The 20,504-nt window shown below is 35.6% G+C and overlaps 2 protein-coding genes across 5 annotated transcripts; both read left to right on the top strand.

Annotated features, from left to right (window-relative positions):
• Positions 1–1,201: 1,201 nt before the first annotated feature.
• LOC116122362 lies at positions 1,202–15,892 on the top strand. Of its 4 annotated transcripts, none has more exons than XR_004126884.1 (7): positions 1,202–1,544; positions 1,633–1,946; positions 2,035–2,118; positions 2,341–2,591; positions 2,884–3,151; positions 3,249–3,479; positions 3,561–5,048. XR_004126884.1 is itself a non-coding variant. In XM_031408223.1 (5 exons), the coding sequence occupies exons 2-5, from the start codon at positions 1,722–1,724 to the stop codon at positions 15,209–15,211; spliced, it is 318 nt and encodes a 105-aa protein (XP_031264083.1). In that variant the 5' UTR covers positions 1,202–1,544; positions 1,633–1,721; the 3' UTR covers positions 15,212–15,892. The 4 variants fall into 4 exon arrangements, 1 of the variants encoding a protein (XP_031264083.1); XR_004126885.1 differs by having other exon boundaries at positions 1,213–1,300; positions 1,839–1,946; XM_031408223.1 differs by lacking the exons at positions 2,035–2,118; positions 2,341–2,591; positions 2,884–3,151; positions 3,249–3,479; positions 3,561–5,048 and adding exons at positions 14,917–15,024; positions 15,113–15,892 and having other exon boundaries at positions 1,633–1,724; positions 1,839–1,946.
• LOC116122361 (disease resistance protein RPM1-like) lies at positions 7,314–13,375 on the top strand. The gene is made up of 6 exons (XM_031408222.1): positions 7,314–7,394; positions 7,514–7,579; positions 8,179–8,244; positions 8,663–10,721; positions 11,511–12,297; positions 12,996–13,375. The coding sequence occupies exons 4-5, from the start codon at positions 8,694–8,696 to the stop codon at positions 12,273–12,275; spliced, it is 2,793 nt and encodes a 930-aa protein (XP_031264082.1). The 5' UTR covers positions 7,314–7,394; positions 7,514–7,579; positions 8,179–8,244; positions 8,663–8,693; the 3' UTR covers positions 12,276–12,297; positions 12,996–13,375.
• Positions 15,893–20,504: the final 4,612 nt, after the last annotated feature.

The following is a 20,504-nucleotide window of genomic DNA, read 5'->3' as shown; positions in this document are numbered from 1 at the left end:
GGTTAAATAAGTCTTTAGACATTGGTTGAAAGAGTCTAAAATGTATTTAGCTGTTTAGTTCCTATTGTTATGCTTAGTTACTATTTTTTAGTGAACGTGAAGAGTGGTGTTAATCATGTTTCAGCCTTTTAAAAGCCTCTTTATTTGACTATTTTGCTCCTGCATTTCTTTAATTACTTTTTATCTTTGAGCTTCAATATTTGCCGACTTTAATTCCTTTTGCCTTTCTCCACCAAATCCAACACCTGCTACATCATTATTAAAATTACTAAAATAATGAAATTTTGAAGATAAATAAAACATTCATGATGAAGGCATTTTATTCGAACAGTCTTTCATATGCCAAACTTTTTTGTTTTTGCTAGCCGTAAAGAGACGTCCAATTCAAGGATAACTTAATTAGATTATATGTTTTTTCTGGCCAAGAACTATTTTGTACCATGATAATGGAAATTGGAAGAGCAAATGCTCCAAGATGCACATGAATCATGATACCTACCTTGAAGCAACGACGAAGTAGAAACTGAACGTTAAGTATGAACCACTTTGTTTGCAATAAGGATCTGCTCTTCAGAATATGAACCCATTGGATTGCCAGCATAAGCCACGATATCTCCAACTTCCCTGCCAGTAAGCACAGCGCCCACAGCAATTACCTCTCCAACAGCCTCCATACCTACAATGGAGAAACAAAAGTCATTTAATAGCCTTACAGCAGATTTATTCACGATGCTGCATGAGCAAATGTCCTAGCACCCTGGCTCACCAACCAGGTACTAAATGAACTTGGAATCAAATATAGAAAGTAACTTCTAATACCAAAGGAGTTCGCTTGCTACTTGCTTGAAGAACATAAAGTCAACTGAATGTGGCAGTAGCTTAGACCAAAAAGATGACATATTAATTGCAGTAGAGATGCAGTATTAATAGCAGTCTGTTACTTCCTTGTTTGTTTATATAGATTTGATTTCGCAAGTCATTTTAAAACCGGTTTCCAGAAAAAAAAAAAAATAATAATAATATTTAATATTTGATAAAGACCAACGCATGGAATAGTGTGCGGTTTTTTAGGATATTACCAAAAACATCACATGGAAGAGCGTGTGGTGTTTACGAGCCAATCCAAACCAAAAAAAAAACCAACCCCTCGTGCCTCGTGCTTCTTTGTTCTCTGTCCCACTTTACCATTTAAGGCCAAAACACAACTCAGCAGTTTAGTTCTTTGGCATAGAGAGGAAAGAAACGGCTTCCTCTTAATCTCAGTTCTAGAATTTCTTTCATCGTCAACGAAGCTTTCGAGGTACGTGCTTTCTCGTTCTAATCTCTATTTCTGATTACAAAATGTACACCATGGAAGCCGGTCATGAACTTTCGCCGAAGGGGCGATGCTGGAATGAGCTTAAGAGTGGAGGGATGCTCAAGTGGGGTAAGAGGATGAATGTTCAGTTCCAGAGAAATTATGAGCAGGAGAAATTAGATGGTGATAATCCGACTCAGGATCCTGTTTGTGATATGCTCAAGGAAGCCATGGGCAGAATGGAAAGGTTACTAGCCTGCAGCTTGTCAATTTCCTTATGATAATTTGATGTCGAATAATACTAATATATGTGTGTTTTGTTTGGAAATAAACAGGAATACGCAGGAGCTCTTGTTAAAAAAGCAAGAGGATGATGTTGCTGTTGTGAACAGTCCAAGTTCTTGTGTTACGAGTCAGAACTTTGATGATGACAACTTCTTGCTTCCATTGAAGAAAAATGATTAACTAGTGAACAGTGGATTTGATCCCGAGAGTGTTGTTTATCTAACTCTTGAAGTGTTGGATTGTTTTGTTTCGGCAGGAGATGTATACAGATCTGATGAATAAGAAAGCTAAGATTGAGGAACAAATGATGGAAGTTTCACATTCTCTTAACTTTGATGATGACAACTTCTTGCTTCCATTGAAGGTGAATTATTAACTAGTGAACACTGGATTTGATCCCGAGAGTGTTGTTTATCTAACTCTTTAGGCGTTGGATTGTTTTGGTTTGGCAGGAGATGTATACAGATTTGATGAATAAGAAAGCTAAGATTGAGGAACAAATGATGGAAGTTTCACATTCTCTTTGCGCAATGGAGGTATTCAATTATTAAACTTTCAATTACTGAGATTCCTTTTTATTTCTGGTATGTTTATCTGCTTTTGGATCTTTAGTCTGATAATTGAAAACTTGTTGTGATTAATGCTCGACATGATTAACAAACCTTTGTTAGTATTAATTAGTTAACATTTTAGTGATGATTGGTTATTTATGGTGTCTCAGTTACTGCTTAAAGCTTTAATTAATGGTGATCATGCAGGTTCTAATGGAGAAGCTAAAATCATCAGTGGAGAAAACAATCGAAACAGAATCAATTTGCAGTAACGGGGTTGAACATTTAGTATCATCCTCATCATCATCATCACCCTGTTTCCCTGGAAACCATAGAAGATGTTAATTTAGGGACTGAGGGTGAGGGACACTAATTTTCTCTTTGGCATCATGCTTTGATTTGCAGGTTCCTTATGATGGCTTTCTGTGCTTATTCTGCTTCTGGATGGCACTCCACAGGTACTAATTATTTGATTTACAGTGTTTGACTTTGTATTTATGCTTCTTGTTTTTTGCTGTTTATTTAACAGTTTGCATTTGACATACTACGCAGTAACTTTGTTAGGGACATGTTTCTTTAATAATCCTCCAATTGATTTACAGTGTTTGACTTTGTATTTAGGCTTCTTGTTTTTTGCTGCCCAGCAACTTTAATAATCCAACAATTGTATCAGCCAATTGTTATTTGTGTAAACTTAAGTGTTCAACAAGCAACTGCTATAGGTTTGTTCATTATCTTTTTGTATTTCAGATCATCATTCTTGGCACAATCATTGGGATCAAGCCAGGAGAAAAGAAATTGATAATCTGGCAACCAATATAAGTGCTCCAATGGAAGTAGAAGATTTGGTGAAGGTGATGTTCGAGGAATCGCCTATGAATGCAGTACCTGAGGCAGAGGAAATCCAACTATTGTCATCAATATCAGAGGAAGAAAAAAGTGATGAAGTGGGCATAGTTGGAGAAAAAGGGTGAGGAAGGCATGTCTTAAACTTTGCACTTGGCCAAGATATTAGAAGGTAAACGCTGCTTAGTACTTTTAGTGTCCGCTCCTATAAGCATTTTGAGTTGGATAAATTAGATCAGGATTAACTGTATCTATCTCAACTTGTACAGGGAAACATAGCTGCTGTGTAGCACCTATGATGCAATTTCCCTCCTAACAATATTCTCAGATTATTGTTATTTAAGTCCATTCTTCTGAAGGTAGTCAAATGGGATTGTCGATCTCAGAAACAGTTGCTGTTATGTAAATGTTTCTTACAAGAACAAAAAGAAGAAAAGAAGGAAAAAAAAAAAAAAAATCAATTAGCCTGCTAGAAGCTCTGCTGGCTTGGGATAATAATCGTAAGTAGTACTGTCGTATGAGGCTTTCAAGTTGTGCATGATGTATTGCTCATCTCCTGTGTCTTCGTATTTTTGCGGCAGGGCAGAATATGTAAAGTACTGATCATCAGAGGAAAAAGATGAAGTCGTCGGGGTTGAGATTATACTGCTCTTTCTTCTCATCAGATTTTTAAGGAATAACTTATGCCGGAAATTACATTCCAATTTCATGGGAGATGTGGCGACTGCAACCATCAGACAGCTGGGCCCTGGCTAGGAGAATGATGGCAAACTAAAGCTAAACACCAGATTGCACAGGGCCAAATAAAAAATGCCATAAAAACATTTACACATCTGCTTGCTGTTCTCCAAGTTCTTATGACAAGCTTGGTTGCTGGGAAGAATCATCTTAAACAAGTGCGTGATTTAGCATATGAAATAGAGGATGCAATTGAAGAGTTTATGCTTGAGGTACCTGATCACTTTCATGAACATAAGATCTCTCAATTTCTTCATGATTTGGCTCACTCTGTAAATGACAAGAAACCCTTCGCGTCGGTTCTCTCGCATGGAGACTATCAAAGCCAAGATAAAAGATATTTTTAGATGCTTTTCTCATACTTCCCCCTGAACATGCCTTGAATAGTTCTGGCACAGTTCGTTATCCCGAAGCCATGGTTGATGAATTAGTAGGCATTGAGAAATGTAGAAATGAGCTTCTTGATCTCATAAAAATGGGAGAACATGGGAAGATGCTGGTTTCCAGTGGTTGGACTTCGTGGCTCAGGTAAAATCACTCTCATCACGGAAGTTTATAGAAAGTTGAAGGAAGATTTTGAGTGTCATGCCTTGCTTTCAGTTCCTCACCCTGTGCCTGTGGAGGGCATATCAGATAAGATTTGTGCAGCAATGGAGATACTTACAGCGAAAGAGGTACGTTATTTTTGTAGATGGAATTGGGAGCAATGATGAGTGGAATCATATTCAGTGTGCTCTACCTGATGGTCGCCCTGGTAGTAGGACAATTATTTCCACACATAAAGGTGATGTAGCTTCTTATTGTGCAAAGCCTTGGAATCACATTTACTTTCTCGAAGCTCTAACATGGGATGAGGGATGGGAACTTTCCATCATAAGGCCTTCCGAGGAAATAAATGCCCTGAACGCTTGGTTGGCTGTTCTGAGTGTATCTTCACAAGATGTGAACGATTGCCATTAGCATTAGTTGCTGCAGCCAGCCTTTTGTCAAATAAGCGGGCAAACTACCTCAGAATTTGAGAAATTGCATAATAGCTTAGGTCATGAGCTAGGAAGCAGTGACCATTTATCAGTCCTGCAAAAGATATTACAACAAAGTTACTTCCATCTTTCCTATAATCTCAGATGCTGCTTCTTGTAACTTTGCAATTTCCCAGAGGATCGTTCTGTTTCATGAGGAAGATTGGCTCACTTGTGGATAGCTGAACAGTTTGTTGAGGAGAGAAGAACAAGACAGCGGAGGATATGATCAATGAATACCTCAATGTCATTCAAATTAACCTAGTTCATGCAAGTCAAAGGGATCTTCAAGGGCGAGTAAGAAGTTGCTGGGTTCAAGGGCGAGTAAGAAGTTGCTGGGTTCAAACTCTTGTGTGAGAGGTTATCATCTCCAAGCCCAAGGGAGATAACTTCAGTCAGGTTTTCACAGAAAGAAACAGAATTATAGTTGATCAGCCTTCTAGACGCTTACCTATCAACAATTTTGACAACAAATTGTTACCTGCAGAGACAGACTTATCTCATGTTTGTACCCTCATCTCATTTGGGGGAGAGAGTTGTAATCAATTATTGTCTGGAAAGCCACTTGATATCTTTAGGTTTTTAAGAGTTTTAGATCTGGAAGATGCAGCTTTGGAATGTTTTCCACATGAGATAGATGCTCTCACGCTCCTGAGGTACCCAAGTTTGAGAAATACAAAGATCAAAACAATTTCAAGATTTGGTAAGAAGCTCCTAAACCTTGTGACTTTGGACCTTAGACAAACACATGTCAAGAAGTTGCCCAAGAAGATCTGTAAACTTTGCAAGTTGCTTTACCTCTTTGTTGACTCAATCAATGAGAATCAAGCTCTTGTAGGAGCAGAGATGCCTCTAGGAATTGGAAGTTTAGAATCTCTACAGAAGCTGTCACTTGTCAAGGCAAGCAAGAAGATTGTTGAGAGTTGGGAAATTTGGTTCAACTGAGGAAACTGGGGATCACAAAGCTTGAAAGTGGTCATGGAAGGGATTTGTGTGCATCTATTCAAAACAAGGAAGATCTTTCCTCTTTACATGTGTCATCAACAAATGAGTTTCTCTCTGGATGATTCATCTCCCTTGTAGTTTATATCTGGGAGGTCGTTTACAGTACATTCCTCAATGGATTAGCTCCGTACACAGTCTCGCTAAGATACGTCTTAAAGGGTCAAAATTGTTGAACTGCCCTCTTGAGGCCATTCAAGCTTTGCCTTCGTCACTGGAGCTTCGATTGGTTGATGCGTATATTGGGGAGGAGTTAAAATTCAAGCCCAATCGGTTTCAGAAGCTAGTTTTAGGAAAATCTATGAAATTGAACAAGGCCCCGAAGAAATTCACAAGCTCATCAAATTGGAAGAAATCTTCTGCATGGTATGCCCGAGCATGAGAATAGACCCTTGGTCATAATAAACAATCTTTGGAGGCTCGTCACATCAAGTCAGTCCTGATTAATTCTCTTCCACGCATAGCCAGTAGCCTGCTGCCATTGCTAAATCTTTCATGTCGTCTTTGGCAATGTCTCAATTCACTTGCCTATATTTACCGTTCTTTCCCTTTGCATGACATCCATCACAATTGTTTTTTAATTATTCTTGAAATGATTGCCATGAATAGATGAATAGTCTACAATCGTGAGAATAAATTAATGAATCAACTTCCGAATTCATCAATCAGGAATGCAATGGCTATTTCTGTCAGCGTGTTTCTTGCATTGGAAGAATAGCTACTGTAATATTGCTAGCAAACTGTCAATGTGTTACTTGTTACGTGTCCGGTAATTTGTAGTATGATGGGATCTGGTATCAAGACGAGACTTAACATTTAAATTCACCTGTATATGAACTGAGTGTCTCTTGTTTCTGACGTTATAGTTGTGTTTGTAATTTATATTCACTATGTTGTTCCCTCAGGAATCTTCATTTTAAGCAAGAATTTTTCGGAAAACAAACTCACACAATGTTCTCTAATTCAAATTCAAATGAAAGAGTAAGCATCAGGCAATACACAAGTCGAACTTAAAATTAAGATAGTGTTTGCTTGAAAATTAAATAAAACATAGATGTTTTACTTCAAATCACCAAAGATGAGAAAAAAAAATTCTTTTCCCTTCCAATGTTCGGTTGGAAATTAAATAAAGCATAGATAATTAACTTCAAAATCTCCAAAAGTGAGGAAAATAAAATTCTTTTCCTTCCAATGTCCGGTTGGAAATTAAATAAAGCATAGATGATTAATTCAAAATCACCAAAAGGTGAGGAAGACAATTCTTTTCCCTTCCAAGTGTTCGGCTGGAAATTAGATAAGGCAAGACAATTCTCTGCCCTTCCAAGTGTTCGGTTGGAATGAAATTAGATAATGTACTCCAAATCCCCAAAAAGATGAGAAAGACAAATTTTGCCTTCCAAGTTTGGTTGGAATTAAATAAAGCATCGATACTTCTTCAAATTGCCAAAAACATAAAGATAAAGAAAAATTCTTTTCCCTTCCAAGTTCCAACCAATTCTCACCTCCTGAAAACTAAAAGCCAAGTCAGTCCCCTCCGCTTGATATCGCTTATACTAACTTAGCTTCTTGTCTCGACTATCTTATGAACTATTCAATATTTCTAAGTTAAACAGTTCATAGTTTGAATTTTGTTATCTTGGCTCAGAAATTTTGAAGGTGCCAGTGTTCTTCTGTTATTACAAATTTTTTTTTTTCTTGTCTGTTTTCTTTTTATTCTGACAAATTTAATGAAGTTTTAACTCTTTTTTTTTTTTTTTTTTTAATTGAATCTGAAGGCTTCTATAAACAAAGAAGAAGAAGTGTTATTTTTTGGATCACATTCAAATATCACGGAGTAATAGGTAATCAATTAAACTTAGCTTCTTTATGGTTATAATTTATAAATTAGATATTTAAACTTAATTTAATGTTAAATTGATACACTTATTTATCACTATCAAACAAATATGAATTTTGCAGCTATATAGTGTGCCTGTACCCGCTAGCTTTGTTGACTACACAAACATCAAATTAACATAGACCCTTGGATCATAGTCAACTGTTACTTGATCTCGATCTAATAGTCTAGATATTTTTTATGAAGTAATAGACGTGGACTCTTGTCTCTTTAGAATAATAGTCATAAAGTAGCTTTGTTGATTTGATATATGGGACCCATCTCTTTTATTAGTCAACAAAAGCATCTAAATAATTGTACTCATCGTCTCATCCTCATGTCCCACCCACTGGACCGTTTCTTTATCTTTCTTAACACAACAATCAATTATTGTATACATGATGGGATCTGGTATCATGACATAGAGTTTACATTTAAATTCACTTGTAGTATGAACCGAGAGTGTTTTGTTTCTGATGTTATAGTGTTCCAACCAATTCCCACCTTCTGAAAACTAATTTGTAAAGGCCAAAGGAAGTCCCCTCCTGCTTGATAAATTGAAAGGCTTCTATAAACAAAGAAGAAGAGGTGCTATTTCTTAGATCACATTCAAATATCATCCAGTGACAGGTAATCAATTAAACTTAGCTTCTTTGGTAGTTGGAGTTTCTGAAGTAGATATTTAAACTCAATTTATTGTTAAACTAATATGCTTATTTATCACTACAAGATATATGAATTTCATAACAAAATCATTGTAGTTTTCAGTTTAGCTAGAAATAGATTGGCTAGAAATTAATTTAGGTTGGATTAGATTTTTAATTCTGTTTTCTGTTTAGGACATAGGGATATATGCTTTGTTAAGATTGTATTAAGCGCAAACTTCATGATATGAAAAAAAAAATCGTAGATTGACCGGAAAATTTTTAATAAATCATATTGTGTTTTCCCCATTAATAGATATGTTATGAATTAAAACAGAAAAAGCAAAAATAAAATAAAATTACTAATGGAGTAGAAATTTTAGAAAGTTTTGATGTCAATGCAGCGAGTAACAAGAAAAAAGTGAGATTTGAGATATGGCAGAGGGTGCAGTGAACTCTGTAATACAAACCTTGAGTTCTTTGCTCGTCCAAGAAATCAAGTTGTTGGGAAATGCAAAAAAAGGAGTTGAAGACATCAAGCGTGAATTGGAGAGCATCAGATCTTTCCTCAAGGATGCTGATACAAGAGCTGCACAAGAAGAAGAAGAAGAAGGGAGCAGTGAAGGTGTCAAAACTTGGGTGAAACAATTGAGGGAAGAAGCTTTCCAGATTGAAGATGCCATTGACGAGTATACAATGAAGGCGGCGAGACTTCCTCATGGCAAAGGTCTCGTTGGTTACATTCATAAAGCGCGCTACTTCATAAAGATTCTAAAACTGAAACATGAAATCGCCACTGAGATTAAAGATATCAAGCTATCACTTGCTGATGTACAGAGAAGAGCGGAAGATTATAACTTCAAGCACATAGATCAAGGAGATGTTCTACCACATGACTCTCGAGTTGGTTCCTTTTTAATCCCAGGCACTGAAGTTGTGGGCATCGAATCTACTATAGATCAATTGATTGGTTTCTTGGTAAGCGGAACATCCAATCGTTCAGTGGTTGCAGTTGTGGGCGAAGGAGGACTTGGCAAGACCACTCTTGCCGGGAAAATTTATAAGAATGATACCATGAAGAAGCATTTCGATTGCCAAGCTTGGATCACTGTTGGGAAAGAATACACCAAAATGGATATACTAAGGAAAACTATACGAGAATTTGAGCGTGTGACAGGGTCTTCTCATGGAGAGATGGACAAAATGGAAGAGAAAGATCTGCTCGCCACACTTGAGAGACAATTAAAGGACAAGTGTTACATGGTTGTGTTCGATGACGTGTGGAAAACTGATTTTTGGGGATATATAGAGTATGCTTTAATTGAGAACAACAAAAGCAGCAGGATTATTCTCACAACTAGAAACAAGAGAATTGCTGATCTGATTCCTTTTGTTCATGTCCATAGGCTACAACCCTTGCCTTCAGATAAGGCGTTTGAACTTTTCTGTATAAAGGCTTTTGGTCCTCACGAGTGTTGCCCCCCCGAGTTGGAGAAACTATCTCGTGACATCCTTGGGAAATGCGGAGGTTTACCGCTAGCAATTGTTGCCGTAAGTGGCCTTCTCTCAAACAAGAACAAGGATGCTTTTGAATGGAAAAAGTTACTTGATGATTTGGGGTCACAGTTGGGAAGCGATTTTCATCTAAAAGATTGCAACAAAGTTTTATTAGAAGGTTATTATGGTCTACCTCACCATCTCAAATCTTGTCTCTTGTATTTTGGTATTTTTCCAGAAAGCTACTCAGTCAATTGTGCAAGATTGATTCGCCTATGGATTGCTGAGGGCTTTGTCCCTTATTCCAAACGTCGCACATCTGAACAAGTTGCTGAAGAATTCTTGATTGATCTCATTAACAGAAGCTTGGTTCAAGTGGTGGAGATGGATTTCATTGGAAGACCTAGATACTGTCGAGTCCATGATTTGATGCATGAGATTATCATTAGAAAGACCGAATATTTGAGCTTCTCTCATGTTTTGAATAGAGAACACTCAAATCTCCCTAACAAAATTCGGCGCATTTCAATACCAGGAAGTACTGATAGTGTTCTTGAGAGCATCAAGGATTCAAAGATACGTTCTGTTTTGCTTTTCAATGTTGAAAGGATGACTAACTCCTTCATGACTACACTTGTTGTGGATTTCAAACTTATAAAAGTACTTGATTTTGAAGATAGTCCAATAGAGTATCTTCCTGAAGGAGTGGGAAACCTTTTCCATTTGCACTACTTAAGTGTGAAAAATACAAAAGTAAATGTACTTCCCAAGTCCATTGGTAAGCTTCCTAACTTAGAGACCTTGAATTTGAAGCGTTCTCTTGTCACTGAGCTTCTTATTGAGATCAAGAATCTTAAGAAGTTGCGTTATTTAATGATGTACCGTTGGGAAGGTAGTGATCGTTACGAAATGGTAAAAATGCCTTTGGGGTTTGGCTCTTTATTGGATCTACAGAAGCTAGGTTATGTGGATGCTAACTTCGAAGTACTCAAAGAGCTTAGGAAGCTAAGGCATCTGAGAAAGTTAGGAATTAGGGTGACGAATGGAAATGCGAAGGATCTGTGTGCTTGCATTGCCAATATGGAAAAACTTGAATCTCTGTATCTTAAGTTGGCAAGTGGAGAAGAAATTCTTGATAGAGAATTCATGGCTTCCCCTCCTCATTGTCTCCAACGCCTCTACCTAAAAGGAAATATGAAGAAGCTGCCAGACTGGGTATTTAAACTGGAATGTATAATCAGAATTAGTTTGAATTTGTTGGGGTTAAGTGATTATCCCATAAGAGTCCTTCAAGCCCTGCCTAATTTATTGGAGCTTAGGCTATCGAACACATGCCATGATAAGCAATTACATTTCAAAGAAGATTGGTTTCCAAAACTAAAAATTTTGAAACTCTTCAGCTTAGAAGGAGTGGAACGGATGATGATAGACAAAGGTGCAATGCCTAACCTTGAAGAATTACTTATTGGACAATGCCCTCGATTGAAAGAGATTCCAACTGAAATTGATCATCTAAGAAACCTAAAGACTCTTGTGTTTTTTCTTATGTTGAAAGAAACTTATTATATGACAAAAGACGAGAAGTGGAATAAAGTCACCCAACATATACCACAAGTCCGTGTCATTTTCAAAAAGGAAGGAAAAAATTTTTATGAAACTACTAAGTATCTCTCGTCTCTCTCACCTGTTGCTTTTGAGCAATTTATTGAAGAAGTGGAGCGANGCTCTTTATTGGATCTACAGAAGCTAGGTTATGTGGATGCTAACTTCGAAGTACTCAAAGAGCTTAGGAAGCTAAGGCATCTGAGAAAGTTAGGAATTAGGGTGACGAATGGAAATGCGAAGGATCTGTGTGCTTGCATTGCCAATATGGAAAAACTTGAATCTCTGTATCTTAAGTTGGCAAGTGGAGAAGAAATTCTTGATAGAGAATTCATGGCTTCCCCTCCTCATTGTCTCCAACGCCTCTACCTAAAAGGAAATATGAAGAAGCTGCCAGACTGGGTATTTAAACTGGAATGTATAATCAGAATTAGTTTGAATTTGTTGGGGTTAAGTGATTATCCCATAAGAGTCCTTCAAGCCCTGCCTAATTTATTGGAGCTTAGGCTATCGAACACATGCCATGATAAGCAATTACATTTCAAAGAAGATTGGTTTCCAAAACTAAAAATTTTGAAACTCTTCAGCTTAGAAGGAGTGGAACGGATGATGATAGACAAAGGTGCAATGCCTAACCTTGAAGAATTACTTATTGGACAATGCCCTCGATTGAAAGAGATTCCAACTGAAATTGAACATCTAAGAAACCTAAAGACTCTTGTGTTTTTTCTTATGTTGAAAGAAACTTATTATATGACAAAAGACGAGAAGTGGAATAAAGTCACCCAACATATACCACAAGTCCGTGTCATTTTCAAAAAGGAAGGAAATTTTTTTTATGAAACTACTAAGTATCTCTCGTCTCTCTCACCTGTTGCTTTTGAGCAATTTATTGAAGAAGTGGAGCGAAGTAACTAGTTCTCTCATCTGTGAACAACAGGTACTCCATTTAAATTATATAAGAATTAGTTTCATCTTGATTTTATATCTTCTGTCCAACTATAGGAGGAAAAATCTTATAATTTTTCATGGCAATACTTAGGGTGTGTTTTGACTTCTAAAATCTTAAATTTCTTTATAAATGTAAACTTAAATATAAATGTTCTTATAATTTATTTTGTTTAAAACATTTTTTTTTTTTTAAATTACCTTAATTAATTGATTAAGTTCTGGTTAACGGAATCCAGTACCGGCCGCATATCTCATTTTCAGAATTTGTTTTGGTGATATTAGGTAACAATATTGGTATCAAAATAATTCAATTTTAATGATCTATCTATATGTACAATTATTTTTAGCAATATATGCAACGTTTTGCTAGGATCTGACAGAGAAACTTCGGGTGGTCACACTTTCTTGGTCAGATCCTAGACAAACGCAATCATTTTTCAAGTTTAAAATTATATAGATAGATAGATCGTTTTGAGAGATCATTTTATTATCAAATCAATTTTGTTACCGTAACATGCTGAAAGATCTGCAATTACCGAAAATTGCCCCTTACCGTCGAATACTGGTGACTAGTTGATGAATTTCTAACACATATTAACATTTTAGAACCAAATATCAAGTGAAGTATGATTTTTTTTGTTATCCTATAAATAACTAAGACTTGTTTTTTTCTATTATCATGAACAGATGATGTACCTTGGATTTTGAGAACATCATGATTAAATCGTTGTCCACATGAATAAACCAGGTAATTCCAAGATTTTATGTACTTGTTTCTTGTGAATGGTGTAGTATTGGTGGCGACATCTTGCAATGTGTGATTGTTGTATTGTCCGGGGAATGGTAGTAAAGATGAAGTATTACTTGCAGTTGTTCATCAACTTCCTTGTGTAATATGTAAAATACATTTGATTTGGTCATGTAATTCTAATGGTTTGTTTAATTTCCTATCTTGGGACTTTTCTCTTTCAATGGAATTTTATTGGTAGCTACTTCCATTTGAAGTTCAAGAAAGTATGTCACCTCTGCCAATAATAAACAACATTCTTGATTTACCATGTTCTTTATTTGGTGAGTACTCTATGAACCTGCATGTACTTGATTTAATTGTTTTATGTTATGAGTTTTGTCTATTCCATTTTCTTTTCGTTGGTTTAAACCTTTGTCGAGAGCTCTGCAAATTTTATTGGTTGATATTATAAAATGCTTTTTATGCTTACTCTTTCAATAAAAAGGTCAATGAATTGTAAACCTTTGCGGAAAGCTTCGCCAATCAAAAACAGAGTCCCCTGTTTTCCTCTGTTCCCTTTTGATAATCCACATATTTCATTTTGAACATCTTCTTGTTTGAGATGGCTTGCCAAACGAGAGAGACGTGTACCTGGTGTTATTTTTCTCAAGCAGTAAATGCCAATTTTAGAACAAAAATGTCCTGATGGTTATGTTATGAGACTTCTGAACCACAAAATTGTGCAGCTTGTATGAAGAAACTTGTCATATCTCCTGTGATCATTTCTTGGGAATGATGTAGTATTGCTGGATCTGATCATTGGATAAAATGTGTAACGTATTATTTGATTTGGTTGCGGTTGTGTCCATTTGTTATTTTTCAATTATCTGGGTAATGTTAGTAGTATTAATTGCAATGTTCAACAACCCTTATGTAATAATTAATACATTTGATTTGACAAGTTTGCACTTGTGAAATCTACCGAGTTTTTTTTTTTTTTTTTTTTTTTTTTTAAACCGGCTTCCAGAGGGAAAAAAAAATCCCAAGTAATATTTGATATTTGATAAAGACCAACACATGGAAGAGTGTGTGGTTTTTTAGGATATTGCCAAAAACATCACATGGAAGAGTGTAGTGGTTACGAGCCTAACCAAACCCAACCCAACCCCTCGTGCTTCTTTATTTTCTCTCCCACTTCACCATTGAAGTTGTTATTGTCCTCTTTCCTCTCAAACCAAAACACAACTCAACAGTTGAACTTGAGAAACGGCTTCTTCTTAATATCAGTTCTAGAAATTCCGTCATAGTCAACGAAGCTTTCGAGGTACGTGCTTTCTCGTTCTAATCTCTATTTCTGATATACAAAAAGTACACCATGGAAGCCGGTCATGAACCTTCCACGAAGGGGCGATGCTGGAATGAGCTTAAGAGTAGAGGGATGCTCAAGTGGGGTAAGAGGATGAATGTTCAGTTCCTGAGATATTATGAGAAGGAGAAATTGGATGGTGATTATCCGACTCAGGATCCTGTTTGTGCTATGGAGTTCAATATGCTCAAGGAAGCCATGGCCAGAATGGAAAGGTTACTACGTGCTTGCAGCTTGTTAATTTGCTTATGATAAATTGTTGTTGAATAATACTATTATATCTGTGTTTTGTTTGGAAATCTACAGGAACATGCAGGAGCTCTTGTTAAAGAAGAAAGAGGATGATGTTGCTCTTGTGAACAGTCCAAGTTCTTGTGTTATGAGTTAAAACTTCGATCATGACAACTTCTTGCTTCCATTGAAGGTAAATGATTAACTAGTGAACAGTGGATCTGATCCCGAGAGTGTTGTTTATCTAACTCTTTAGATGTTGGATTGTTTTGGTTCGGCAGGAAATGTATACAGATCTGATGAATGAGAAAGCTAAGATTGAGGAACAAATGATGGAAGTTTCACATTCTCTTGACTTTGATGATGACAACTTCTTGGTTCCATTGAAGGTAAATGATTAACTAGTGAACAGTGGATTTGATCCAGAGTGTGTTGTTTATCTAACACTTTAGGTGTTGGATTGTTTTTGTTCGGCAGGAGATGTATACAGATTTGATGAATGAGAAAGCTAAAATTGAGGAACAAATGATGGAAGTTTCACATTCTCTTTGTGCGATGGAGGTATTTAATTATTAAACCTTCAATTACTGAGTTTCCTTTTTATTTCTGGCATGTTTATTTGCTTTTGAATCTTTAGTCTGATAATTGAAAACTTGTTGTGATTAATGCTGGACATGATTAACAAACCTTTGTTAGTATTAATTAGTTAATATTTTAGTGATGATTGGTCATTTATGGTGTCTCAGTTACTGCTTAAAGCTTTAATTAATGGTGATCATGCAGGTTCTAACTAATTTGAAATTCTTTCATTATCGATTGTTGTAGATGAACAATTTGTAGAAAAGAAACTTTATTAATGAACAAAATTTCATGTTCCAGTCAATCTCATGGGCATTTAGGCAATAACATTAATATTTCCTAGAGTTAATCATCAATGTACATTGATTACTTCCTTAGATAAAAAAGAAATCATTATCAGGTGCAAGCAAATGCATGAGTGAGCATCAGGCAACCTTTTGCAGTGTTCAAACTGTGAAATTCCAGGGTACGATTTATATAGGATGCATGTTCTCTGCTTTACTTCTCTATAACTTTTAACTCTGGGTAAATCAACACTCAAAATATATGGAATTGTTCTGATGATCAATTTAGAGCAACCATAGCAGCATTCTTAATTTCTTATATCAGATTTAAATTACATATACATCTTATGAATTAAGATGGAGTGGCAGACTAAAGCATTCTTAATTTCTTATGTCAGATGTATTTTTTTTTCTTGTTTTTGGATTGTTTAGTACTTTTAATAGATCCTTATTGATGGCTTCTTCCATTGGAAGTTGAAAAAAGTATAAGCCTTTTCGAGAATACACCGCTGGCAATCAAATACAGCTCCACTGTTTTACCCTGTTTCCATGGATTTGTTGTTTTTTTCTATGAAATCCTCGATAGCTGAGGCCTCTCTTTTATAATTATATATCACCCAAAAGTATAACCTTTGCTCACAACAAGAAGCCATACACCACCATGAAACCCGTGAGAACTCGATCCCATTGATATAAATTGGAATACAGAATTTGATAACTGAAATTTATTATGAATCAAAAACTGCCACATCTAATTTTTCATCAAACACCTAATAATGTGTAGCTTGAAATAGATTTAATAAAAATTTGGACCAGCCAAGAAAGACTAGGCAAGACCACTCTTGCCAGTATTAAGTTTTCCAAACTGAAGCTGTAAAAAGGTACGTCGATTTACAGGCCTGGATCACTGTCTGTGAAGAATGCACAAAAAAAATCGCTAAAGACAATTTTATGAGAAATTAAGTATAATATATACACTCTATCCAACGGAGGAGAAAAAGGAGAAGAAGAAAGAAGAGGCAGTGACTCTAACGCAGTGGCCAGCCATAAGTTACGATCAATATCCTATTCATGAAGCACTGGCATATGATCCATACCCAACTAGTTTTGGCACCATTTTGTAATCAACAGTAATTCACTGATATTGAGCTTGAATTAGCATCCTAAGCTCATTAGGTCCTTATGGAAGTAGAGCAAAAATACAAGAGGATTTTGGGGCTTTAAGGGAGTTGCAGAAGTTACTTCAAGTGCATGCAAATACTGAAGAACTTAATGAGCTTAGGATACTAAAGCAGTTGAGAAAGTTGGGCATTAGGCTTGGATATAGAGATGTGAAGGATCTGTTTTCTATTGTAGAGAATATGGAAAACCTTGAACTGTTGAGTATATTGGTGTTGACAAGTGGAGAAGAGATTCTTGATATCGAATCCGTGGCTTCTCCTCCGCAATGTCATCAATGCTTGGACTTGAGTGTGAATATCAAGAAGCTACCAGTTTGGATTACTAAACTTCAAAATATAATCAGATTAGAATTGAAGTTGGCTGGATCAGTCAATGATTCCATGACAGTGCTTCAAGCTCTGCCTAATTTATTGGTGTTTATTCTCATTGCGACTGACTTGTGATGGACAATCGCACTTCAAAGAAGGTTGGTTTCCAGAACTCCAAAACTTGTATCTGAATGACTTCATAGGATTGAAATGGATGATGATAGAGAAATGTGCGATGCCTAATTTACATTGCTGAGGATTGGACAATGCCCACGGTTGAAGGAAATTCCAACTAGAATTGAGCTTCTCAGAAACCTAATGCAACTTGTTTTTGGTATGATGTTGAAGGAAATTTGTCATATGATAAAAGACGAGAACTGGGAGAAGGCTACTAAACATGTTTTACAAGTACAGGTCAGTTATAAGCAAATAAATAAACAGTACTTTTTTTACCCTACCACATATCTGTCATCTCTTTCGGCTGAAGATTTTGAAAAGCTTACTAAAACTATAGACGCCAACTAACGAGCAGCCTCATCACAGAATCAAGAGGTCAGTCTGCTAAAACGATAATTTTTTTGTTCGTCAAGTGTATTGATGATGTTATGCTTACTGGGGGCTACAGAATTTAACTTCACCCTCTTACAGTTTGGCATTGATATTGTGTTAAACATTAATCAAGGCGTGCACATTTGAAATGTACATTGGATGAAGTAGTTGATAATTTCAAACCTTCATTCTCCATGCTGAAACTGAAACTTCCTCCAGTAAAGTATACACCTTTTGGGGAAAGCTTCGCCAATAAAAAAACAGGGTCTCCTGTTTTCTTCTGTTCCGTTTTCACAAAGGCCTCACAAAATGGGAAAATTTTACTACTTAAACTACTAAATTAATTTTTCTTTTGTAATATTGTACTGACTGAAATATTGGTAATCAAGGAAAATTGAGATGGTATGCTCTTTTGTATATCTCAATCCATATATATATATATATATTCATGAACCACAACTGGAAAATCATTTATGATGCATATTCTTTCCTTCAACTTTTTAATCAATTTGTCTTTTTAATTTTATTATTAATATTCGTCTCTTTTTTTTATTGATATTCTTTGCCCGGTTTCCACAGAATACTTCCCTTAAGACACTTGTTTTTATTAATATTCGTCTTTTTTTTTTTTAAATAAAACAAAATAAATAATTAAATTAAGTTTCCTAGTGGTGCAGTATTGCTTCCTATCAGACTGTAGTATCTACTGTAATATTACTAGCTAATCTGTCAATGTGTTACTTGTTACATTATCCAGGTAATTGATAGTATGATGGGATATGGTATCAAGACACAGAGTTAACAGTTAAATTCACTTGTAATATGAACTAAGAGTGTCTTGTTTCTGATGTCATAGTTGTGTTTGTTAATTTATATCCACTGTGTTTTTCAAGAATCAAGAGATATTGATTTCTTTTCTTTCTCTTGGGTTTTTATAGCATTTCTATTTTGCTCTATCTGCATAGAGAGCTTTTTATTTGTATATATTCCTTGAGGAATCATGCATTTGGAGCAAGATAAACCTCACATAATGTTCCCCAGAGTAATTCAAATGAAAAAGTGAGCAGGGAAAGGCATAAAACGAACTCAAAATTAATGTAGTGTTTGGTTGGAAATTAAATAAAGCATAGATACTTTACTTCAAATCACCAAAAGATGAATAAAGAAAAATTCTTTTCCCTTACAAGTGTTTGGTTGGAAATTAAATAAAGCATAGATACCTTGCTTCAAATCTCCAGAAGATGAATAAAGAAAAATTATTTTCCCTTCCAAGTTCCAACCAATTCCCACCTTCTGAAAACTAATTTGTAAAGACCAAAGGAAGTCCCCTCGTACTTGATGTTTCTTATACAACTTGGCTTCTTTTCTCAACTACAATTCTGAACTATCCAATATTTCTAAGTTAAACAGCTGATAATTTTTTGAATTTTCTTTGGTGGCTCAGAAAATTTTGAAGGTGCCAGTCATATGCCTTCCTCCTCAATTTTTTTTTTTTTTTTTTTTTTTGTTATATTTTATTTTATTCTGATAAATGTAATTAAGTCTTTTAACTTTCCTTTTTTTTTTTTTTTAATTAAATCAACAGGCTTCTATAACAAAGAAGAAGTAAGTGTTATTTCTTAGATCACATTCAAATATCATCCAGTAACAGGTAATCAATTAAAGTTAACTTATTTGGTAGTTATAATTTATAAAGCAGATAATTAAACCCAATTTATTGTTAAACTGATGCTTATTTATCACTACAAGAAATATGAATTTCAAAAACTATATATTTCATAACAAAATCACTACAATTAATTTAGGTTGTATTAGGCGAACCTTGATGATATGATGAAAAAAAAATCATATAGTGGTAGAAAAAATATAAATAAATTTAATAAATCATATTGTGCTTTCCCCATTAGAAGATATGTTATGAATTATAACAGAAAAAGCAAAAAATAAAAAAATAATACTAGTGAAGCAGAATTTTTAGAAACTTTTGATGTTAATGCAGTGAGTAACAAGAAAAATGTGAGATTTGAGATATGGTTAAGGGTGCAGTGAACTCTATAATACAAATCTTGAGTTCTTTGCTCGTCCAAGAAATCAAGTTGTTGGGAAATGCAAAAAAAGGAGTTGAAGACATCAAACGTGAACTGGAGAGCATCAAATATTTCCTCAAGGATGCTGATACAAGAGCTGCACAAGAAGAATAAGAAAAGGGGAGCAGTGAAGGTGTCAAAACTTGGGTGAAACAGTTGAGGGAAGAAGCTTTCCGAATTGAAGATGCCATTGATGAGTACACAATGAAGGCGGCGAGACTTCCTCATGGCAAAGGTCTCGTTGGTTACATTCATAAAACGTGCTACTTTATAAAGATTCTAAAACTACGACATGGAATCACCACTGAGATTAAAGATATCAAACTCACTTGCTGATATACAGAGAAGAGAGAGAAACTATAATTTTAGGCACATAGATCAAGGAGATGTTGTACCGCACGACTCTCGAGTTGAATCCTTTTTTATCCCAGGTGCTTGAAGTTGTGGGCTTCGAATCAACTATAGACCAATTGATTGGTTTGTTGGTAAGTGGAACATCTAACCGTTCAGTGGTTGTAGTTGTGGGTGAATGAGGACTTGGCAAGACCACTCTTGCCGGGAAAATTTATATGAATGATACAGTGAAGAAGCATTTCCATTATCAAGCTTGGATCACAGTTGGGAAAGAATGCACCAAATTGGATACACTGAGGAAAATTGTACAAGAACTTGACCGTGTGATAGGGTCTACTCATAGAGAGATGGAAAAAATGGAAGAGAAGGGTCTACTCACCACATTGGAGAGACAATTAAAAGACAAGTTTTGCATGGTTGTGTTCGATGACGTGTAAAAAATAGATTTTTGGGTTTATATAAAGTATGCTTTAATTGAGAACAACAAAAGCAGTAGGATTATGCTCACAACCAGAAACAAGGACAT

Source organism: Pistacia vera, unplaced genomic scaffold (genome assembly GCF_008641045.1).
Source record: "Pistacia vera cultivar Batoury unplaced genomic scaffold, PisVer_v2 Contig133, whole genome shotgun sequence".
Classification (NCBI taxonomy): Eukaryota; Viridiplantae; Streptophyta; class Magnoliopsida; order Sapindales; family Anacardiaceae; genus Pistacia; species Pistacia vera.
This window is presented reverse-complemented; position numbering and strand designations above follow the sequence as displayed.

What these genes read in the sequence shown, in the direction of transcription:
- LOC116122361 (XM_031408222.1), top strand. Translation starts at nt 8,694, where the DNA reads ATGGCAGAGGGTGCAGTGAACTCTGTAATACAAACCTTGAGTTCTTTG. An exon ending in ATCTACAGAAGCTAGGTTAT is followed by an intron (nt 10,722 to 11,510) that starts GTGGATGCTAAC and finishes AAGCTAGGTTAT; the next exon opens with GTGGATGCTAACTTCGAAGT.
- LOC116122362 (XM_031408223.1), top strand. An exon ending in ACTTCTTGCTTCCATTGAAG is followed by an intron (nt 1,947 to 14,916) that starts GTGAATTATTAA and finishes TTGGTTCGGCAG; the next exon opens with GAAATGTATACAGATCTGAT. An exon ending in ACTTCTTGGTTCCATTGAAG is followed by an intron (nt 15,025 to 15,112) that starts GTAAATGATTAA and finishes TTTGTTCGGCAG; the next exon opens with GAGATGTATACAGATTTGAT.